The sequence below is a fragment of the Musca vetustissima genome, unplaced genomic scaffold, assembly GCF_032173495.1.
Source record: "Musca vetustissima isolate MV318-11 ecotype Yass unplaced genomic scaffold, APGP_CSIRO_Mvet_v1 utg1662, whole genome shotgun sequence".
Classification (NCBI taxonomy): Eukaryota; Metazoa; Arthropoda; class Insecta; order Diptera; family Muscidae; genus Musca; species Musca vetustissima.
The window spans coordinates 100,342-121,750 of record NW_026877291.1 but is presented as its reverse complement, the minus strand read 5'-3'; the positions used below and the strand labels follow the sequence as shown (position 1 = coordinate 121,750).

The 21,409-nt window shown below is 34.4% G+C and overlaps 2 protein-coding genes across 2 annotated transcripts in view; one reads left to right on the top strand and one right to left on the bottom strand.

The window, feature by feature from the left end:
• The first annotated feature begins 363 nt into the window (after positions 1–363).
• LOC133321869 (ras-related protein Rab-5B) lies at positions 364–6,754 on the top strand. The gene is made up of 5 exons (XM_061530942.1): positions 364–669; positions 740–860; positions 6,182–6,350; positions 6,432–6,551; positions 6,628–6,754. Exons 1-4 carry the CDS (start codon positions 407–409, stop codon positions 6,536–6,538), a joined length of 660 nt encoding a protein of 219 aa, XP_061386926.1. The 5' UTR covers positions 364–406; the 3' UTR covers positions 6,539–6,551; positions 6,628–6,754.
• A 10,775-nt stretch (positions 6,755–17,529) lies between these two features.
• The window catches only part of LOC133321868 (protein eyes shut), a gene marked incomplete at its 5' end in the record, with an annotated part of 87,378 nt that continues 83,498 nt past the window's right edge, over positions 17,530–21,409 (bottom strand). The window contains one exon of the mRNA XM_061530941.1: positions 17,530–17,737. Coding sequence (XP_061386925.1) covers positions 17,550–17,737 — 188 coding nt within the window. The remainder of the gene's footprint in view (positions 17,738–21,409) is intronic.

Sequence of the window (21,409 nt, the reverse complement as noted above, 5' to 3'; positions counted from 1 at the left end):
AATTTTTTTTTTTCAGATTATTCATCAGTTATATTATAACAAAGAAAGTGTGATTAACCGTCCTTCAAGGAATACTTACCACACCAGCATTAATTCATTACATTCGCATACTACTACAACTACTATTCTCTTCTCTCTTCTTTTTTATATATATTTCCTATTAATTAAATATTTCGTTTGAAACAAATAAATATTTGTTTCGATTTCTATAAATATATATAATTTTTCTGCTGTCTGTGTGCATCGACGTGGTGTAGTACATAACCTAACAAAAAAAGTAAAAGTGGTAAACAAATATTTTCTTGTTCCATTCTTCTAACGGCAAGGATACAACGTTAGAATATTTATATAGAAGTTAAGAAATCTCTCAAATCAACAACAACAACAACAAATTCATAAAACAACAATGGCAACAACACCACGTTCTGGCGGCTCTGCTGGCGGCGGTACAGCTCAACGTCCAAATGGTACATCTCAAAGTTGCCAATTTAAATTGGTATTGCTGGGCGAATCGGCTGTGGGCAAATCATCATTGGTGTTACGTTTTGTTAAGGGGCAATTTCATGAATATCAAGAGAGTACGATAGGAGCAGCATTCCTAACACAGACCATCTGTATAGAAGATACAGTGGTGAAATTTGAAATTTGGGATACTGCAGGACAAGAAAGGTAGGCTTTCTTTTTGTTTTGAGCATTTTTGTAACTCGCTAACATTTATTTTATTTTTTCAAATTTACAGATACCACAGCTTAGCTCCCATGTATTACAGAGGTGCGCAGGCCGCTATTGTTGTATATGATATACAAAATCAAGACAGTTTTCAACGTGCAAAAACCTGGGTCAAGGAACTGCATAAACAAGTAAGTCTTTTTGCAAAAAAATATTTATTATCGGTATTAGTAGTCCAAACATCATTACCCCTTTGTATTTGTGGGCGGCTGGTTCACCAACAAACACAACACAGTATTTTGTGTTTATTAGATTATTGTCGTACTTTTCCCACTGATTATCGTCGTATCACCATATTTGCTTTCCTCTTCCTCTCTTTATTGCTATTATTCACCATTGTTGCATTGGTTTATTAAATTTATCAGTTATTTTAACTGAATTGTTTTTTTTTTGTTTTGTGTTTGCCAAGACTGCTGTAATCATAAAGTTCATTGATTCCAATAATTACGAATTGCGCAGAATTTTTGATATTTTAATTTAATTGTTTCTCACTGGCCTTTGCTTTTGTTTTTTTTTTATGAATGGCATTCCATCGTGTACTGCTGGTCATTTATACATGCTACGTTATATTGTATAAAGAAGTTTTGTTGTCAGGGTATTCTATACAAAATCATCGATATGGGGAAAACATGAGTTGGCCATTCAAAATACATAAAATAGATAAGGGTAAATTGCTGCCGGGAGAAAATCAAATACCAAACTAAATCAAATACCAAAAAAAAGAGTCATATTTTGCCTTCCTTAATATATATGTTTTGCCTTAATTTAAATTTACATGCTTTTTAGAAATAAATCTTCCTTAATATATATTTTCTTCTATATTTGTACGCAATCATGCTGTTCAATATATCGTGCTTCACAATATGAATATAATAATTTGAAAGATTTATTGGCTTCTCGAAATATTCTTTTTGAATTTTCTAAAGAATGAGCAAATTTCCAAAATTGTAAAGAATATACTTCAGTTGCATTTAAACTTTTTTTTTTTGATTTAATTCGAATCTACACTAATTCAAGAATGTCCTTACAAAATTTCAAGTGAAAATCTCAAGAACTCTTGAAGGTATAGCCGATTTATTGTGTCAGCATCAAGTGACGGCTAAAGGGCTTCTCAGACTTTAAACGCGTTTTTCTCTTTTGTGAATGCACTAATAACCCAATCGATTCCAAATTTTTACACGTTTCTCTGTGAGTGTATAGTTATCGTATGAACTAGGATAAAGCCAATCGGTGAATATCTTCCTTATTTTTTAACTTAGTTTGTGGTCAAAAATCGCACTCCATTATAATTGTCTGACATGGTATCCTTCTGTTCATTATAATTCTACGTGGCAAAGAAAACATTTTCTATTAACTTGTACTCAGGTATGTTGCATATTTTGGTGTACTCTGTACAGTATTCAGGAGACTTTACTTCCCCTCAAGGTGATGTCTTCCCTTTCACACAATAACTTTGTCTCAATGGTCACTTTAACATTATACTTTTGTTCTTTCAATATATTTGAAACTTGTTTGTGCGTAACATGTTCCACACGTTTTGAAACATCGTTCATTCTCGATATAAAGTCCTAAGTCCTCATTATCGCATCTTTGTGGTATTTCTTTTTTTCGTGCTCGGTGAAGCATTCAAGAGCATGTTTTCAATTTGTAAGAGGTTTCGACAGAGGTAATTTTGGGACTTGGTGTTTGCCTCTTTTGCAACCTCCTTTTTTGAAAATAAGATGCCGACTTTACAAAACTCACCATTTGCTAAATCTTAATATGCGATACCAGAAACTTTGGGCCGGGCCGGATACAATTACAATTTTACAAAAAGCTATTTTTGCTAAATCTGAATATGCGATACAAGAAACCCTGGGGCGGGTATAATAAAAAGTTTACAAACCTAATGGAATGTCCAATTTTAACCAAACTTTACACAACCTATTATCTTTACAAAACCTAGATCAAGCCCAAAGTTGGGATCCGTCTGCCCTCTCCTCTGGTACCTTCCCAAAAAAAGCATAAATATAATATAATTTTGTAAATTTTATTTGATTAATCGAATTGATCAAATTAAATCCGAAAAATCTTTGATAAAAACATTTACCTTATATAAAAGGAATAATAAAACTTGTGTGTAACTCCTAATACCTTCACCGCAAACCATAGGCTGAGGGTATATATCTGTCGGTTACGACGACTGAGATGATAGTAGATAGAAAAAATGAAACTCTGGTCGTTTAGGATCCTAGACCTCAATGTCGTGAAAATCAGTAGTTCTTGCTTGAAGAAACTGAAAATAATGCAACTGGAATTAGTTGCGAAACAAACAGCTTCTGATAGCAGTTGAATAGATACATCATATTGTCAGGTCCCAGTCCACATGTAGGGCTTGGTATCGAGCTGTGAAGTTGGGGTCATTATGGCTGCTGCTGCACTAGCTAAATTAAATAAAACCAATCATATTTGGCTAGTGCCTGGCAGCTATCGTTCTGTTGTTTTGTATTCACATGGTATTGGTTTGTTCATATCCTGAATCACTGCTTCTGAGGGAATATAATGCATTCCTCAATTATAGGCCTGTTCCTTTATGGATTCTCCCTTTTACCGTAGGAACTTTCTCTCTAGATCATTGAGATATACACAGGTGTCCAAAACTAAAGCATCTAAAATTGCAATGTTAATAAATGCCACAAAACTTTTTAAAAAATAAAGATATCGCGCTGTTTTTTTTCAGTTTTTTTTTATCGGGTACTTTATTCATATAAAAAAAGAAACAAAAGCGTTAATGTAAAGTTCATTAAAAAAATTTAAAATTTATGCATAAAGGAATTGTCTTTGCTTGGACAAAACTGAAGCAACATTACATTACTGTACAAACAGATGAGCTCTAAAATTTCAGTTATATTTACCGTTATAGATCATTTTCAAATAAAATTTATTACAATAACATGTGTCTAGTTTTGAATCTTGTCTTACTGCCAAAAAATATAAAAATGAATAGAAACAAATACAGTTCACTGATAAAACAGCTAATTACCAGAGATTGTGAAAATAATTTATCACAGAAAATGATTTCGAAGATATATTCCATGAATAAATCAGTGTTTTCTTATTTCTCTCTATTTAAGAGTTCAACGGAATTTGTGAGACGGTTATCGTTGGATATAACCTCAAGAACAGAGCGTGGGTGAGCTATAGTAGCAGTCCTATATGCCCGGAAACTATCAAGAAAGTTATTTTACTTCTGAAAAGAATCGGAAAGCCAGATTTATTTTCACAAAAGCTCATATTAATTGGAATTCGACTCAGTGGAAAAATATTATGCTCTCGGATGAATTAATGTTAAATATTAAACACTCAGACATGAAAAAAATTACACGATAAAGTCCAAAAATTGAAAGGATTCTGGGAGGCACGGAGGATAGGTAGTTCGATATATTTCCGAGATTTATGAAATAATGGATCGGTTTGTTTATACAAATGTGTTGGAAAACGCTGAAGAAAATATACAGCTTTTTGGGTGTTTCAGTATGACAATAACCCCCCACACATACACCAAAACGTGTCAAAGATTGGTTGCGGTAGTCATAAATCAGGGTTATATAATGGCCAACACAATCACCCTATAGGAAAAATATTTGTAGTATCATAGATAGCAAAATCAGAAGAATTACACAAACGACATAACCTCTTCTCAAAGGTTCAGAATGCGAGGAATAGTACATCCAAGGACCAAATTGAACATTTTATTCATTCAATGCCTCGTATCTGTGCTGCCGTAATGAAAAATAATGTTTAAGCTGCTGCAGTTCTCATGTCAAAATTCTGATAGTTTTGTATGCTAGTATTCACAAACCACATTGACACGACACGGCAGATTGTCACCGACAGATCTATTGCATCGCAATAGTTCAATAGCAATTTATTTTTGTCAAGTGTTTCCTTCAACGACTTGCGGAACTTGTTTCTACTTCTTGACTATTATGCTCAGTGGAAGCTTAATTTCTGCTGTCCAAGTGGTGAATAGTGCAGCTATGGATTAGAAGATCAGCAATGTAGATGTTTATTCCCTCAAACATATCATGACCGTATTTGTAAACATTAACATCTCTATGGCGTTCGATGTTTGTGGAATGTCGGAATGGTAGAGTATATATAGTTCCCAATGGGGAAACTCCATGTTTCACTCGACGGGTTTTCTGTTTCTGAATTCCATATATGATTGGTGTCCACACATACAATTCTTCTCTATAAATTTTTTTAACAGATTTGCGTAATTGTCACTATCGAAGGCCTTCGATAAGTACAGGGTCAATAAAATATACTTATTGAATGGACATGGCACTTGGTATTCTTACCAAGCTTCAATTGCGATGGCTTCCCGACAAATTGAGGGCACATATTCTATACTCGACTCATTCATCCAGTTGCTTAAGCATTATCCTATATGATTTAACAAATTCCTGTTTGTCCTGTCACTCTCGGTGCTCTAAAACAGCCTGTGAAAATATGATTTGGATGACTTCGCATCCGCAAAGTTTTTACTTCGTAAATTGTGGATTGTTCTTAAAAACATCACACTCCTTTTCGCCCTATCACCCAAGGCAACATAAACTGCCGCTTAAAATAACAGACACACGCTTTTAGGACATGTCACAATTATGTCGTTAAATGTAACATTCATCCTATCGATATTCCTTCTAGGGTTCGAGAGTGACTTAATATTTCCTACAATTTACTTGTTCAGATCTCAATGTAGCATTTACAAGCAATTTTTCTTTATATGCTCACCGACTACACTGTTGACATCATGAGTAAGTTCTCTCAATCATGGGTCTTTAGCGATCGTACGACGAAGTTCTTCACCTTCATTGCCCAATACCGTCTCTCTTTCTGGTCATTGGTCTTACTTTGCACAGTCTCCGTTTGGCTTTACTTTGTGTATTCGTCTAACAGATATATTAAGGAAAGTTCTCTCAGCTACCCATATTTATGATGTCGAGTGGTCTGTTTCCGGACACCAGTACAGAGAGGCGGTCTGTACAAAAAAAAAATAAATAAATAAATAACGGGATGATAGGTTTCCATATTTATCAGGCCTGGTGCCACAATGGCCATATCTGGCGTGTTGCGCCAAACCTCTCCTTATTTTTGTGGGAGCATACTCATTTACCGTGCAAAATGTTATATATAAAATTGCTCGGCTAGAGCAATATCCCTATGGTCGGACCACAACTCATGGCGCAGATTGAAATTCCCTAGTACCAGGCGGTTATTACCTTCTAAAAGTGGACTTATATACGACAAATAACGCTATTGGTGGTATCCCCATCCCGGGCAGTTATACACTATGCAAGTCCCTCATCACCGCTTCTGGATGTATGTAATATCCATACTTGCCAATTATGTTAACTTCATTACCCTTCTGCAGCTCTTTACATTCAATTTCTACTTCAACTATTTTCAGGCCTCTCCTAACATTGTTATTGCCTTGGCTGGTAATAAAGCAGATCTTTCAAATATCCGTGTTGTAGAATATGAGGAAGCTAAACAGTATGCTGAAGAAAATGGTTTGTTATTCATGGAGACCTCAGCAAAAACCGGCATGAATGTGAATGACATTTTCATGGCAATTGGTAAGTTCATCATGAGAACACACTCACTCACAGCACAAACATTAACATTACAAAAATTAACTTTAATTTTTCCCTCCTTAGCCAAGAAATTACCTAAAAACGATGGAGCTAATAATCAAGGGGCGGGTGCCGGTAGAAGGCTAAATGAAAATGAAAATAACCGACAGACGACCAATTGCTGCAAGTGATGTCTTTTTGTAGGTATGTTAAACTCTCTTACTGATGCAATATATATTTTTGTAAAATGTATTTAATTTTTTCTTTTGTTTTATTTCAGAAAATAAAATTTCCAACGAGAGATTTGAAAAATTTATTATTATGCTGATAATTATAAATAAACAAATATTTAAAATTTAAATTTAATTAAAAAAAACAAACAAAAAAAGAATGAAAAACAAACAACATGTAAGGAAAACAAAAATCCAAAATCCATTTAAAAACAACAACAAAAATCATAATGATGTTTGAATGCTGATGATGAATATGAGCAAAATTATGGAAACACTACAACATCAACTACAACAACCAGAACATCAAGAACATTATTATACTACTACACACAAGAACAACCGACAACAACAACAAAACCCTCTTCTCTATATAACAGAAGAAAGGCAAGAAACGATAATAATAATATTAAATATAATTTAAACAAAAAAACAAGAAAAATAAATCAACCAACAACAACAACTACAACAACACATTATGAGTAAAACAACCAGAACATTATGATAAATAATTACCATAACTCTTTAATAGAAAATAAAGTCACTTTACGAAAAACCGAACACAATGATGCAGATAATTTATTTGGAATTTATATACAAATCGGCAAAAAAACGGGTCATTGTCATTTGTCAAAAATACATTGCCACACCTCGAAATATATATCGGAGACCCCATAATAAATAAAATCAAGATCTAGTATAGTCCCCATTTTCGGTGTTTTTAAGGCTTTCCATTATATCCCAGTCTATAGACAGGGAACCTTTAAAAACGTTATAGCAAAAATACATACATGTTCTATAATTGTATATTTTCAACATTTTGGAACTGCATTCAGATATAAATCCTGCTAAACATATAATTTATTATGAGATATAGATAGCCCAGTCCAATTTTGAAAAGGTTCTTGCTGGCATACTTATTAATTTTTTCTATTCCCGATAGCTTTTATAGGCACGACAGCTTTTATAGGTTCTCTCTCCCATTGCTTGCATTGGTTTTCCTGCTTTTCAGCATTATATCAACCCATCCCATTAGAATAGACAAAATTCTGAATTTTGCGAGTTACTAATGGATCCAGTGTGACTTTATTAAATGTTTGCCCTATATACAGGAAGATTAGGTTAAAATATGTACAGCCACCAGTTGTTTAGCAGTCGTATCTCTCGGAAACATCTCAAATTTTAAGAAAGCTAAAAATCTTTTTGGGTACTATTCCGGAGAAGAAAGCTAGAGACACAATTTCATATTTGTCAAACAGTCGATGTTTCTGCTACTTAGCGATGGAAATTTACAGAGTATATATTCAATTATTTCCAACTCTTCCTAATGCTCACATAAACGGCAATAATCCACTTAATTTATGTCTCATTTGGAAGTGAGTGATATATACCCTGCAGTGAAAGGACATCAACGAAGTAGTTCTACGATGTGAGAACTCAGGCCGGATAGTTTTTAAAATCCTGCATCCAGTTTCCGGTAATAATCTGCTGCAGGCTTTCTCACAGTAGCTGTTCCGGATATCGGACTTAAACCCGTTAGAGAGGTTGTTGAGTTTATATTGGTTATTTATAGCTAATTCCTTGCAGTAAATATCTGCACCAGTGCCTTCCTCCATCTTCGACACGTCTGTATATATTCACAGACCAGCCAGAGGTAAGGAGGAACTTTGTCCAGCGTTACCTGTTAGGAATATTTACTGTGCATCTATCTTCACGTGCCCTTTCCCCGTAGTCTCAGAGCACAACTCGCCGCCTGGAATATCCAATTACATCCAAGGCAGCTTGCGGCGTGCTTCTAAGTGCTTCATAATCCGTTTTAAAAAAATCAGACCTATGCAGTCGAAAATCTATTTTGAACAGGTTTGACAAAATTGAAAGATCGAAAAGTGGACTTTTTGGTGAAAGGAAAAAAATCGAAAAGTCTAACAATTGAAATTTTTGTAAGAGTAAAAAATCTACTTTTGCGCTCGACTACGCATCCCTAGTTGTGCCCACAGTGAGGATTACCCCATGGCAGTCACATGTTATCCACAATGCGTTCAATGGCGCCCAATACGAATTTAGACGGCTACACTGTGAGATTCGTGGACTCTGTATTCATACAGCGCTGCGGCAACTCCATCAGTATGAATACTATTTAGACCTGCTCTATATCCAACTTGATCTAGAGGCTCCCTTCCGTTAAGCATATTGAAGATGGTGGTCTGGTGTCATGAGGTGTCACCCTGTTGCAGTTCTCATGGCGGCGTTCTGACAGGTCTGAATATTTCCCGATTGTGAACAATAGTATTCGCAGGCCACACTAGCACCGCATAACTGGCCACAGACCGACCTATCGTTTAGTAAGAGATCAACAAGTTTTCCTTATCTATCCCCTAGTGTTGCCAGCAAGGACGAATTCAACATGATGTCATGCGCGGACGAATTCAACATGATGTCAAATGTGTCCTCCAGAATTTTGAGGAAGTTGGTGGTAGGAATTGTATGCACCTTAACCTGCACATTCAATGGTATTCTCATCTCCATGTGGTGAACAATGTGACAGAAGATTTCGTGGCAGATATATTCATATTCCTCGCTAAATCTTACTGTACCTACGACAAGTAGGAGACTCCTTTGACCTGTATAGCTGTGGTTTCAAATGGGACTATCTAATGCTGGAATTTGAAACTCCAAAAAGCATAGAAGTCATGAGGAAGCTAGTGGCAAGCATTGGGTCCATAGATGGAACAATGAAACTCAAGCAAGACATTCTTCGACTCCAAAAGGCTACAGTCTTTATCAGAGGTTGGGGCAGCGATTTCGACACGGAACGCTTGCTCGAGGTCTTCAGCATACAAAACAAGACACTGCATGTGAAGAAAGGGGAAGTCTTCCGCAGGGAGGAGAACGAGGAAGGGATTCTATTTGTGTTAGGCTTGGACAGGTCTTCAATGGCAAGTCTGGCTAAGACCAAGGGCAAGGCGCACTACGTGTCCAACGTTGTGTACTTCTAAATCGGGCAGGCAAGGATTGGAGACGATGAAACCAAAGACAACAGCGAGGGGAAAACACCCAGCAACAAAGAGGAAGGAGCCGAGGAGGAGATCATGGACTCCCTAGAAAACCGGTTACTGGAGGACAACTGATAGAAGTCATCCAGATTAATCTCCATCGAAACGAGGCGGCAACCCTGGCCCTGATGGAAAAAATAAAAGGTAAAATACACATCAGACTGATCCAGGAACTTTGGATAATTAAAAAAAGGTCTCCGGATTAAGCCACATAAAAAATTACCAAATCTTCTACGCAAATACGGATTCTCGTCCGAGAACCTGTATAATATGACAAATCAAAAAAAACTATTTTGCAAAAAAATACGTTTTATGTTTTCAATGTACTCACACTTTATATAGGACAGAGGAACTTCTACAGCCTCCAAATTAGAGTGTGTAAGAGATATTTATATGAACTTTATATAAAAGGTCTATTATAGCGAACAATCGTGCATAATTAGGGCTTTAAATGGCATGGATTTCGTTTAAAGATTTTTGCATCTCCGGATAACTGTCCGCTTAATACAATTTGTTGAAGATGAATTCTCAATGAATTGGCGGCAGAAATGCAATGCAATTTTTTTGAATGCTGCATTTTATTGAAGGAAATATTCTGTGTTTTGTTCGACCTTTTGATGATTATACTAATAAAATAATGTATTTGTTCGGGCTTGAGGTCTAGTTTTTTGTTTTTTTTCTCGTTTAATATTTCGCAATTGATTTAAATTGCATCCTCAGGATAATAAATAAACTGGTGTCAAGTTTACTTAAAACTATGATAGATTTCACTATCGTCGTCGGATGTAAGTATTGGAAATGGCTGGCATTTTTTCTTTCTTTTGGAACCAAATAGACTCTTAATTGTAGAACATAGCTGCTTAGAATTTATGTATATTGTAGTGCTCATGGACAAAAATATCTACTTCAGCGCTTAGCAGCTTAAACGGCATATACATTAGAACTTTTTACCGGGTTAACCTACTTTATGAGGATTTATTTGACGTCTATGCAAAGGAATTGACAATTTAAACCCACTGGGTTAACGATTCTATTAGTGTAAACATTCTATTAGTTAGCGGGGCTTTGGGCACGAAGTTGGTCACGTTAATATGCCAAATCTGGATGGATAATTTGTTTTCATTAGAGGAATTCTGCCCGCTGGAATGAAGCGTTTTGACGCTTTCACACTTAAGGAGTCCTCAATGAATTTTGTGAAGCCGTGTCAGTGTCGGGATCCACACAATCGCTGGGTTTCTCTTCATTGACCAGAATGGGAATATGTTCTGAATTTAAAGCGACATTGGTTTTCCAGGAAGTATACGGAATGGGTGATGGACTGACTGTAGTAATGTCTGGAGAGCTCGAATGCCTAGCAGTGTCTCTGGGGGGAGGATCCCTTGTTGATGGAAGTGAAATCGAATTCGTCTAACTGGTTCGCAAAAGATTACCGCGAGTATCGTTTGGAAGTGAAGAAAACCATCTCAAAAACAATTTTCTTATCTCCCTACTTTTTGTTATTTTAATTTTCCCTTGTAAGGGCAGTGATCATTTGAAAGTAATTTTAAGTGGTTATTTATACTCTTACGAGTCGAGCTTGATGATCTAAGTTTTGCAATGAAAAGGAAAGCCAGGAGAAGAACCTACGTACCCACCATTATGTGACGCGTTTCGCCGTTGGTTAAGCGGCTCATCAGGCATATTGGGCTATGTGGCTTTACAAATGTCGTACATTGATAACTTGTATTTATTCCGCCCTGATGCGAAACTTGCATATGCGAATTAAATTCAAATTTGTCAAAGTTTGACATTTGTCTTCATTCTAGGAACAGTCCTTTTCAAAGCTGATTTTTGTTGTAGCGATGGATAATTAATCCACACACCTACAATTGCTTCCTGGTATATACATGTTTTTTGCGCAACCGTTTTGGAAGTGTTGATGGCTCAGAACGTTATTTCATCCCAACTGCAGATGAATTATGCTTGGACGATAACTGGCCCCAATGCTGTTGAGGGGCGGAATATAGACATTTACAATTTCAATTTGAGAAACTTCGGAATGATCTAAAATGCTCATAACATCTTGGACAGGACTGATAAGGAGTTGGAGGCAAAGTCGGGGTATTATTCGCCTGATATTCTAGAGAGGAAGATAGGCCTGATATTCTGTATATACGCACATACTCTGTAAGTATATCCTTCTGGCTTTTAATAAAACGACTTTCAATGTTTTTTAATTAATCTATTTTTATTTCAAATAATATAACTAAGTTGCCTTTACACAAAATCAGAAATATTTTATATATATGTATATGTTATTTATTTATAAATATATTTTTTTATTATTTTCTTGTTTATCAATATTATATGTTGTATCTCACTTTATTTCTTATTTTTATTACAATCTAATATATGTTGGGTGTTTTATTTTTACAATATTTCCAAAAAAATCATATGGTGGGAAAGGAATGATACAAATATAAGTGGATAAATCGAATGATTACATACATAATAATATATATACTATTAATTTAAAGGAATAAATTTCGAAACAAATAAAAAAATCACATTAAAAAAGGGTCTAACAAATTCAAAGGTTTATAATTTGAAATGCAAAATCTGTATCAATAATAGTAATACATGGAGAGGAAAGTCCAGGGTCCAACACAATTAATACTGAAACTCAAAAATTCGGGAAAAGTTTTAAAGTTTTTTTTTTTATTTAAGTATTGAATAACAGAATTGGTTTCTCTTTTAGGCCCAGGACTTTCTAATCCATGTCCTAATAAGGATTTGAATTATCGTATATAGGTAAGCGCTATATAAATGTTTGGATATTTCTATTTTTTCTTTCATTTCGTTCAAATTCCATGTAAGACAATTAATTTATATAATATTTATTTATTTTGTATAAGATAGTTGTTATTTTTTTGGTTTAATAATATATTATAATATGTGACTACTAAAAGTTTAGTTTCCGTTTTTTCCATATTTTGCACAAAAGAATAGTTCTGCAAAGTAGGGTAGTTATATTTTTTATTCAAAATTTTGAAATTAATTTATTTTATATAAGTTTTTTTATTTTTTTATTGTTATTTATATATTCAATATTTGTTGTAACGACTACAAACTACAAGGCAACTAAATGGCTTAGAATTATGAAATAAAATTTGAAGTAAAATTAATAATTATTATTATTCATATACATACATTTATGTATGTATATGTGTAAGTAGATATGAGCATGCTAAAACTAAAATGGGAGAACATTTTTGTAAATTAATAAAGTCAATAAACATTTATATTAAAGATTTAAATTTAAAAGAATAACAATATCGTAGAATTTGAATAAGTTATAGCCTCAAAAAAGTAAGAGATAACCTATAAATGGTCAGTTCCAGAACCTACAAGAATGTACAATTTTCTACTACGATAGCAAGTTTTTCTTTATGATATCGGAAAAATAGTAAACATTTTGAGATTCTGCAGTACGAGGATAGACCAAAAGTATACCATAACTGAGAGATCGTCCGTCAAATACTTTCAAGAGCAAATATCGGATATTAAAATAGAATAACGAAAGCCGAATTTTGACTAATCGACGTTTTGTTTAAAAAAAAATTAACTCGTGCATTCAACGCCTCTTGATCGACTTTCGATTTGTTTTTTTCGGTGTTTGGTTTATTTTCACTAGAAGTGCATGGCACCAAACATTTCCGAAATTTCGTTTATCTCTTGGCAACAATTTACATTAGCATCCAGATCGGGGGAGAGTCTCGAAGGAAATTCTATAATCACAAGAGCGACGTGGCGCCCAATCTCTAAGTCTTAGCTTCCTACCTACCTTGGCTTCCATAACACAGGAGTGTTAGGCGACCTCGTGTTCATCAGTATTTCAGAGTTTGCAGTTAGGTTACCGGTTGTATTAGAACGGAGCCTATAATTAAAAGACCGACGAGGCGAGACTGGATCCCAATCTCTATGTTACTTCCTATTTAAAGTGACATTCTTAAAGCAGTGACTATATGTGACCTCGTGCCCATCAGCATTCAGGGCTGTGTTAGAACGGAACCTGGACACCTTAACACGTTTTCAGACTTAGATTCAAAGTCCTTGCCATGGCAAGAGGCTATGTCATGATCGATCTCAAATCTCACTTGCCAAATATCCTCAGGAATGCTGCTAACAAAAAATTCCCGTTTAAAACAAACAAACCAATTAATAATAACATCTTTTTGACTGATGTTGTTGTGGCACCATCAGTCTAGAACTTTACAAGCACTGCTAAAACGTCCATCCTCCCATTGACCACTGACATTAACGCGAGCCTGGGGAAACATACTGAACTTCTCCTCAATCTAATCCTTTTTTTTCGTCTTAGCCAATTGAGTATCCCGATCCCCTTCTAAGGTGATCTGCCCTTGTCGGACCAGGATGGCGAATGGATACCAATGCGGTCAACACAAGGGCATTAGAGCTAACTATATAACACAAGGAGGATCAGCAAAATGTAAGGCACAATTGCAAGGAAGATTCTGACAACAAATATTTAGCGGAGAGCAATTAAATTCTGCAGCCGGTTCATCGAGATTGGAAAGGAGCACGATAACCAATAAGATTCCTATAAATCAAAAGGAATTTCCAGTTTATTCGGAAGTTCCCTAGCACTGCGAGTGTCTTTTGGATTGAAAGAAATCCGTCGTCGCACGCAAAAGTGTTTGAAGTAAACCTTACAATGAAGGTGAAAACTCGACTGGGAAAATTACTTCAAGAATCTCCAAAAAAGGGGATCCCTGAATGAACCGAGATCCTTGACACCATATACAATTGCGAAGGTAAGGGAGTACCCAAGCCGGCTAGAAGGGGAGCCCGTAAAAATACCTACAGACAACAACCAACTGTGTCAATGGCACTGTGACCTTCCTCGGAGCCACTACAAACCCAACCAACCCAACGTTGTATGCTAAGTTACACCGACGAAGATCCCAACTTAAGTGGTAAAGAGTAGGCGAAAGTCAAACCCAAATGTTTCGAAGAAATGGTACCCAATATCGGAACCGAAACAGGGTGACACTGCTACTCAACAGTCGGCCATCAGGAAACTGAGTAGTGACAATCATTGGCAGAGCTGATCATTACGGGTACATCGGCGGTCAAATCCCAAAATGGAGAAGTCCAAGCAAAGAGTATTCGCGAAAGCAGCATCGACTTTTGGGGCTTCAACATAACCAGTGACGGTTTAGCAACCTGCCGTGAAAGATCTACGCAGTTGCTTGTAGCACAGGAAACTGCTTCGTATGTTTCAGTTATATAGACGAAGATCTTAGTTACGAGTGGTGAGTAGAAGGCAAAAGCCAAACACACTGTCCTGAAGCAACGGTACCAAATATCCTAAGATCCGAACCATCGGTCATCGGGAAACCGACCAGCGGCAATCATTTACAGCAGTGATGCTCATAAGACTTGCATAGGTATTTGATTGTTACTCTCCCGCCTATGCTAAACAAACGGAAAATCTAAATTGAGAGAGAATACGTGTGGTTTGTTGTCACGAAAACGTAAAGGGCTGATCAACACTGATTTACAGAGCAGAACACCGTGAGTGCATCAGTGATGCTCATCAGCTGATTGACAAATCCAAACAACCACCAAAAGTGACGAACGCGAAAGTTTCGTCCACGCAACCAGTTACTGTGGAAATGATGCGGGTCTGCGGATGGGCAGTAACTTACCGCAAAGGAGAAGGCGAAAGTCAAAGCGTCAGTCTCCAAACAAGGGTACCAAAGATCGAAGCCAAGCATAATGACACACCTACTTAGTCAAAGGTTCTCGATGACCGACGGTTGACAGACCTGATATCGACGCGAACCAAGAAGTGCTCAAAGCAGTCAACGCAGCCAGTGACTGTAAAAAGAGGGTCTGCAGATGAGAGACCTTCGCAATCGGTTACGTCGTCGAAGACATCTGATCGGAACCGGAACTGGGCGACACTGCTATCAACAAGGGTTACCCAATGACAGACGAGTGATAATTATTCACCAAGCTATTCCCGATGAGTGAAGTTCATTGGATCTGATATGTTTCTTTATGGTGAGATACGAATGAGGTAGTAGAATGTTGGACCAATTTCCCGTTTGTAATAGGAATCTCCTAACCTAGCCTCCGAGAAAACCTCTCTCCCAGGGAGAAAGTCAATAGATAGTAATAAATCCTACCTAGGTACTCCATTTAGCGCAGCTGACTACCCGATTAAATGTCAAAGTGCATAGCTTGAATTCAACGTTCAATGTTGCCAACCATAAGTAATATTACTATTAATTAAATTTGACAGATGCTCAACTAAGAAACAGATGCTTTTGTTTTTGATACATCATCTTATTATTGGATCATGATATTCCCTCATATAAAATCGTTTCGATTCAATCGTGGCACTGAGCCTGTTTCGACCGCAGATCATAAGTTAGTACAAACATTAATTTAAATTAAATCATTTTAAGGTAGATTTACAATTTCAGGTTGACATTTAAATTGTCATGTCCTTCTTATTAATGTTCAATAAATGACAATGTTTAAAAAATACGTTCCATGTAAAAGTAGCATAACAAACTGTCAGATAATAATCGTGTGAACATTACCTAAAAAAACTATTTTGACGTTTTTTTCTTGTAAATTAAAAAATAAATAACATATATGTTTTAAATTAAAAAAAATATTTCTCCCATTTTTTAGTGTTTTAAAAATAAACAATAATCTATATATATATAATTTTATTAATTTTTTTAATTTAATGTTTCTTTTATCTAAAGTTTACTTAAAATTAATACAAAAACAATATATTCGTTTAATATTAATTAATGGCAGACTAGAAAAGGCAGTTGACAGAAAACAGATTGAGGTTAGAGACGGAGAGAGAGACAAATTATGTGGGAGATCATTCGTTTTATAAAATAAAAAAACCCATTAAGGGTAATTATTATTGATTAAATTTATAATAACTAATTAAATTATTACAATAACAAAAACATATAATTAACAAAATTGTTTTTTTTTTAATTGATAACAAATAACAAAAGAAATTATAATTGTTAATAAATTATTTGAAATTATTTTGTTGAACACAAATTAATTTGAGAAGAATAATATTAATTATTTTTTTATTTTCAAATAATTTTCATAACCCAAATAATTAATAAATGTTTATTTTGTTTTATTTTTCTTTTCAGTTTACTATCACTTAGTTGTTGGTTTTTTATTCTTATTCTTATTATTGATTTTTATTTTTTTTTCTAAAAATGTATTTATTTATTTTTTTGTTTGTTTTGTTTTCCTTTATGAAAAAATCTTCTTTTCTCTAAATTGTAAAATGTTTCTCTTAAACGTTGTTGTTTATTAATTTGTTTTTATTTTCAATATTTATTTTCCATTTATATTTCAGCACTTTAGTTTGAATTTTATTAAATATTTTTTTTTGTTATTTTATAATTTCTTTCAATTGTTCCAAAAAATGGTATTCAAATTGGAATACTCCATTTTTCTTATTTTTTAAAACTAAATTTAATCCAAAAGCCTTCCATGCACTTTTATTTTAAATTTAGCCTTTGTTGTTATATTCGTCTTGGCTTAGTATCATTTTATTTCATCTATAAAATTTACAAAATTAGTTTTTCTTTTCCCCTTTTTTCTATATTTGTTTAATTTTATTATAAGTATGTATATGTCGTCTTAGTTTTAATTATTTTTTTTATTCATTCTGTAGTTCTTGTTTTTTTTTGTAGTTCATTTAGCATGTTATGAAAACCATCTAAGTATTTTTTCTCTGTTTTGTTTTCTTTTATTTTTCAATATTTTTGCTCATAAAATTCTTCTTATACTTCGTTTTCATTTTCTATATATAATATATTATTTGTTTTTATCTTGTTTTTTGTTTTTGTATAAAGTTTCTACACAACTATGGGTTCGTCGCCATGGAGATCACACGAGCCAATATTTTCACCTTGATATGTTGAGAAATCTTTTATCAATGCATTTGGCTCAGCTCCAAATTGTATATCCTGGAGGCAACCTTTGAAGGGTTGATCATAACGGCCTTGGGTACGTTTACTCACCGATTCCATGTTCGGAAAACCACCTGTTTAAAAAAAGAAGAGAATCAAATAGAGGTTTTAAAATGATAACGTCAATATTAAGGTATAATTTATAATAAAATAAATCCCATCCATTATTAATTTTTATTTTGTTATCACAATTTTCAGAGTCTCTAAATTTTATTCCACATTTATTTATTCGATTAAGTTGGCAACACACACATATGTCACACACAGAGATGGGAGTTGAGAATCAATAGAGAAATAGTATAACAAGTGTAAGAGTACATTTACATATACAATTTTTTATTCAAATACACCCTAACCGATTGACATGCCTTGAAATGACATAAATATCAGTAAGCTGAAGATTTTTAACATATACACAACGAATGTTACTCGCTACGCCGATGACATCGATATAATGGGTCGAACATTGAGAGCGATAACAGCCACCTTTGAACAAATTGAGATGGAGTCTGCAAAAGTGGGTCTGGCAGTAAACGACGAGAAGACCAAGCTGATGGTATCAACGCGCAAGACGTTCAGTAGACTCGGACCAACTGTGGAACTTGAAAACTACAGCTTCGAGGTAGTTAAAGATTTTATATACCTTGGCACCGCCATAAATAAAACGAATGACATCAATTTTGAAATTCGGAGAAGGATTGTGATGGCCAACAGATGCTACTATGGTCTAAGTAAGCAGTTTAGAAACAAAGCCACCTCCCGCCAGACCAAACTCACACTCTACCTACTTTATAAGGATTTATTTTTATTATATATGTAATGAAAATGACAATTTAAACCCACTGGGTTAACGAAATCCAGTGCAATGTAAATGTGCTATTATTCTGGCTTATTAAATTAATGAAATGTGTAAAACGGCATATACATTAGAACTTTTTACCGGGTTAACCTACTTCATGAGGATTTATTTGACATATATGCAATGGAATTGACAATTGTAACCCACTAGGTTAACAAAATCCGGTTAAATGTAAACGTACTATTATCCACATTTATTTCAATGTGATATGCATTTAAACAGGTATATGTAAACATAGTTTTACTACGAAACAAGTACATCGTTCATTTTCTTCCAATTGACATCATTCATTCCATTAATAACTCTTTTCTGTCAATTGACAACACTGTTACTGTTGTTAAGCCAGCTGTTTGTAATGGTGAAGTAATTAACCTAAGCCAGGCATGCTCGGCCATATACGCTACCGTAACTGAGGGTCGATGGGTAAACACATTTTCTCTTTCTTTCTCTTTACGTCAGTCGTTTTTAGTGGTGAATTCTCAGTTACGCTCGCACACACTTGCTCTCAATTTAATTTTGCCCAACACTGACCTAAGCCACAAAACAGGTTTAAGAGTGGGAGAGAGAGTCAGACCCAACAAAAGAGAACGTGTTTGTACAAAACACAATACATATCCCCGTTAAGATAAACTGTCAAATTAAAAAATGTTTAAGTGGTTTCAAAACAGCTGTTTTCTTTAAGACCTTTTTCTTCTGGTTACTCTCAAAACTATGGTCAATCAAAACAATTGAAACGTGACGGTCTTATTAAGTGAGAGATTACAAACAAAACGAAATTAAGTGAATGAAAAAAAAACGACCACTAAAATAATAATATTCAAGCAAAGTGTTATGTGAAAGAAGTGTTAAAAAAGAAACGAAAAAAATAACGTGGAAAAACTAAAAGTTATAATCAAAAGCTAATTAGCAAGAAAAGTATTAATGTCCAATGAAGAAGAAGATGAAGAAGGGGCAATGAAAATCAATTACAATTGCAGTGAACCAACTAATGCCACAAAAGACAGGTACATACAGACAGACAGATCATTGCTTCGAGTGTCAGATTTTTCTCGTGTGATGAACTTTTCCATATTAAAAAAACAACAAAAACAAAACAGAGACTAAACAAAGCAGCTGTTTGTCGTTGGATGTCTGCAATTGAATGAGATATAGACGAAGTGTTTCTTTCTTTTCTCAGGTAATTTAATCTTAGCCAACATAACGTACTGCTAGTAAATAAATGTATATGTGTTTGTACAGAACCTTAACGGGGCCATAAGTAGCAGCCATTGCTAATGTTAAACACAAAATCAACCATCTTCCCCAGTCATAAACCTTTTTAGTCATGCAACTTCAAGTCGCGTTTATTTTCGTTCTGTTCTGATTTGTTCTACCATTCTTATTGGATATTTCATGGTTTGTCGTGTTGTTATTTGGCTTGGGAGCAGTGCTGCCAGTTAAATTTCATGAAAAATCGTCAATTTTTCAGAAAAAAATCGGCATAATCGGCATTTGTATTTTTAAAAATCGGCAAAAAATCGGCAGCATATAATTTATAAATAAATTCATATTTTTTTGGTTTATAACAAATCAATATTGTTTATTACATTAAAAAAGATAACAAATTCAATTCTGTATAAAAAAATAACATAAAAGATTAATTTTTCTACAAAAAATGTAGATTTTTCTAAAATATAGTAATTATTATGTACACTAGTGAGATCTTTCAGATTTACGTATAACACAGTGTGGTATTAAGGTCATAAAAAATTAGAAACTAGTACATATTTTTATTACAAATTTTTAGTATTTCATTATCAATTTTGATATTAAAACAATTTGAATTATTTAGTTTGAGGTAATATTAAGAATAAAGAATCCCTTCCAATGAATCATTCTCAAGTGAGCTTCTAATTTTAGTTTTGTTAAGGTTTACCTGACTAAAAATTCGTTCCACATTTGCTGTGGAATGTGGAAGAACCATAATTCTTTGTACAAATTTAGACAAAACTGGAAAAGCTAAATTGGAGCCCCACGATTAATTTCGGAAATTTTTTTCCGAAAAATTTTTAAATTATATTCTGCATTTTCAAAAATTTCTTCAAAATTCAGAAAGTTTAACTCCCTAAACTCGGAGTCTAAAGATTTGCCTTATTCGATGTAAAATGTAAACTAGACAGAGTACAATGCTGACAAAAAATGCAGATATCTAAGCCATTGAAAACGGCTGCGGCGAGTCGCCGATAGTTATAATGATTTAAAGCTGCCAATTTTATATGTTTGTATGGTAACGCCGTATTAAATTAAAAAGTTAGACAATTTGTGTCGATTGTTGAAATATCGGCAATTCTGAGGCAAAAATCGGAAAATCGGCATTTTCCATTTTTAGAGTGAAAAATCGTCAAAATGCCGATAAATCGGCAAATATGGCAGCCCTGCTTGGGAGATCCATTTCTTGTTGATGGTTAGGTAGAAGATAGGGAGAGAGAGAGAGAGTGAGATCAAAAAGGTTTGTTTACCTTTTGTGCTCAAATAAAACACTGCGTTTTATTCTCTCGTAATTCTTTGAGCTGGAGTTATAAACAGTGTTGCCAATGTAGTGAGTTTATTAATTGGGATTCGGCTGTTTTTGTAGGTTTTACATTATGCGGTATTTTTGATTGAATCCTAAAGGAAATAGTCGCGATGAAAGTCCTTAAATACCTAAAATATGCAAATATTTTGAATATTTTTACTCGAGCCGAGGAATAATGTAAAAATCAGAATAGATTTAACCAACCTCAGCATCAAAACATAAGGTTCCACAAAAATAGGAATGACAGCGTCACCCTGAAAAAATAGTAAGACTAAATAAGCAAGGACGCCAACCACTGCACAAAACTCTAGAAGTCGTTGTTTCTAGGCAGGG

What these genes read in the sequence shown, in the direction of transcription:
- LOC133321869 (XM_061530942.1), top strand. Translation starts at nt 407, where the DNA reads ATGGCAACAACACCACGTTCTGGCGGCTCTGCTGGCGGCGGTACAGCT. An exon ending in GATACTGCAGGACAAGAAAG is followed by an intron (nt 670 to 739) that starts GTAGGCTTTCTT and finishes TCAAATTTACAG; the next exon opens with ATACCACAGCTTAGCTCCCA. An exon ending in TCAAGGAACTGCATAAACAA is followed by an intron (nt 861 to 6,181) that starts GTAAGTCTTTTT and finishes AACTATTTTCAG; the next exon opens with GCCTCTCCTAACATTGTTAT.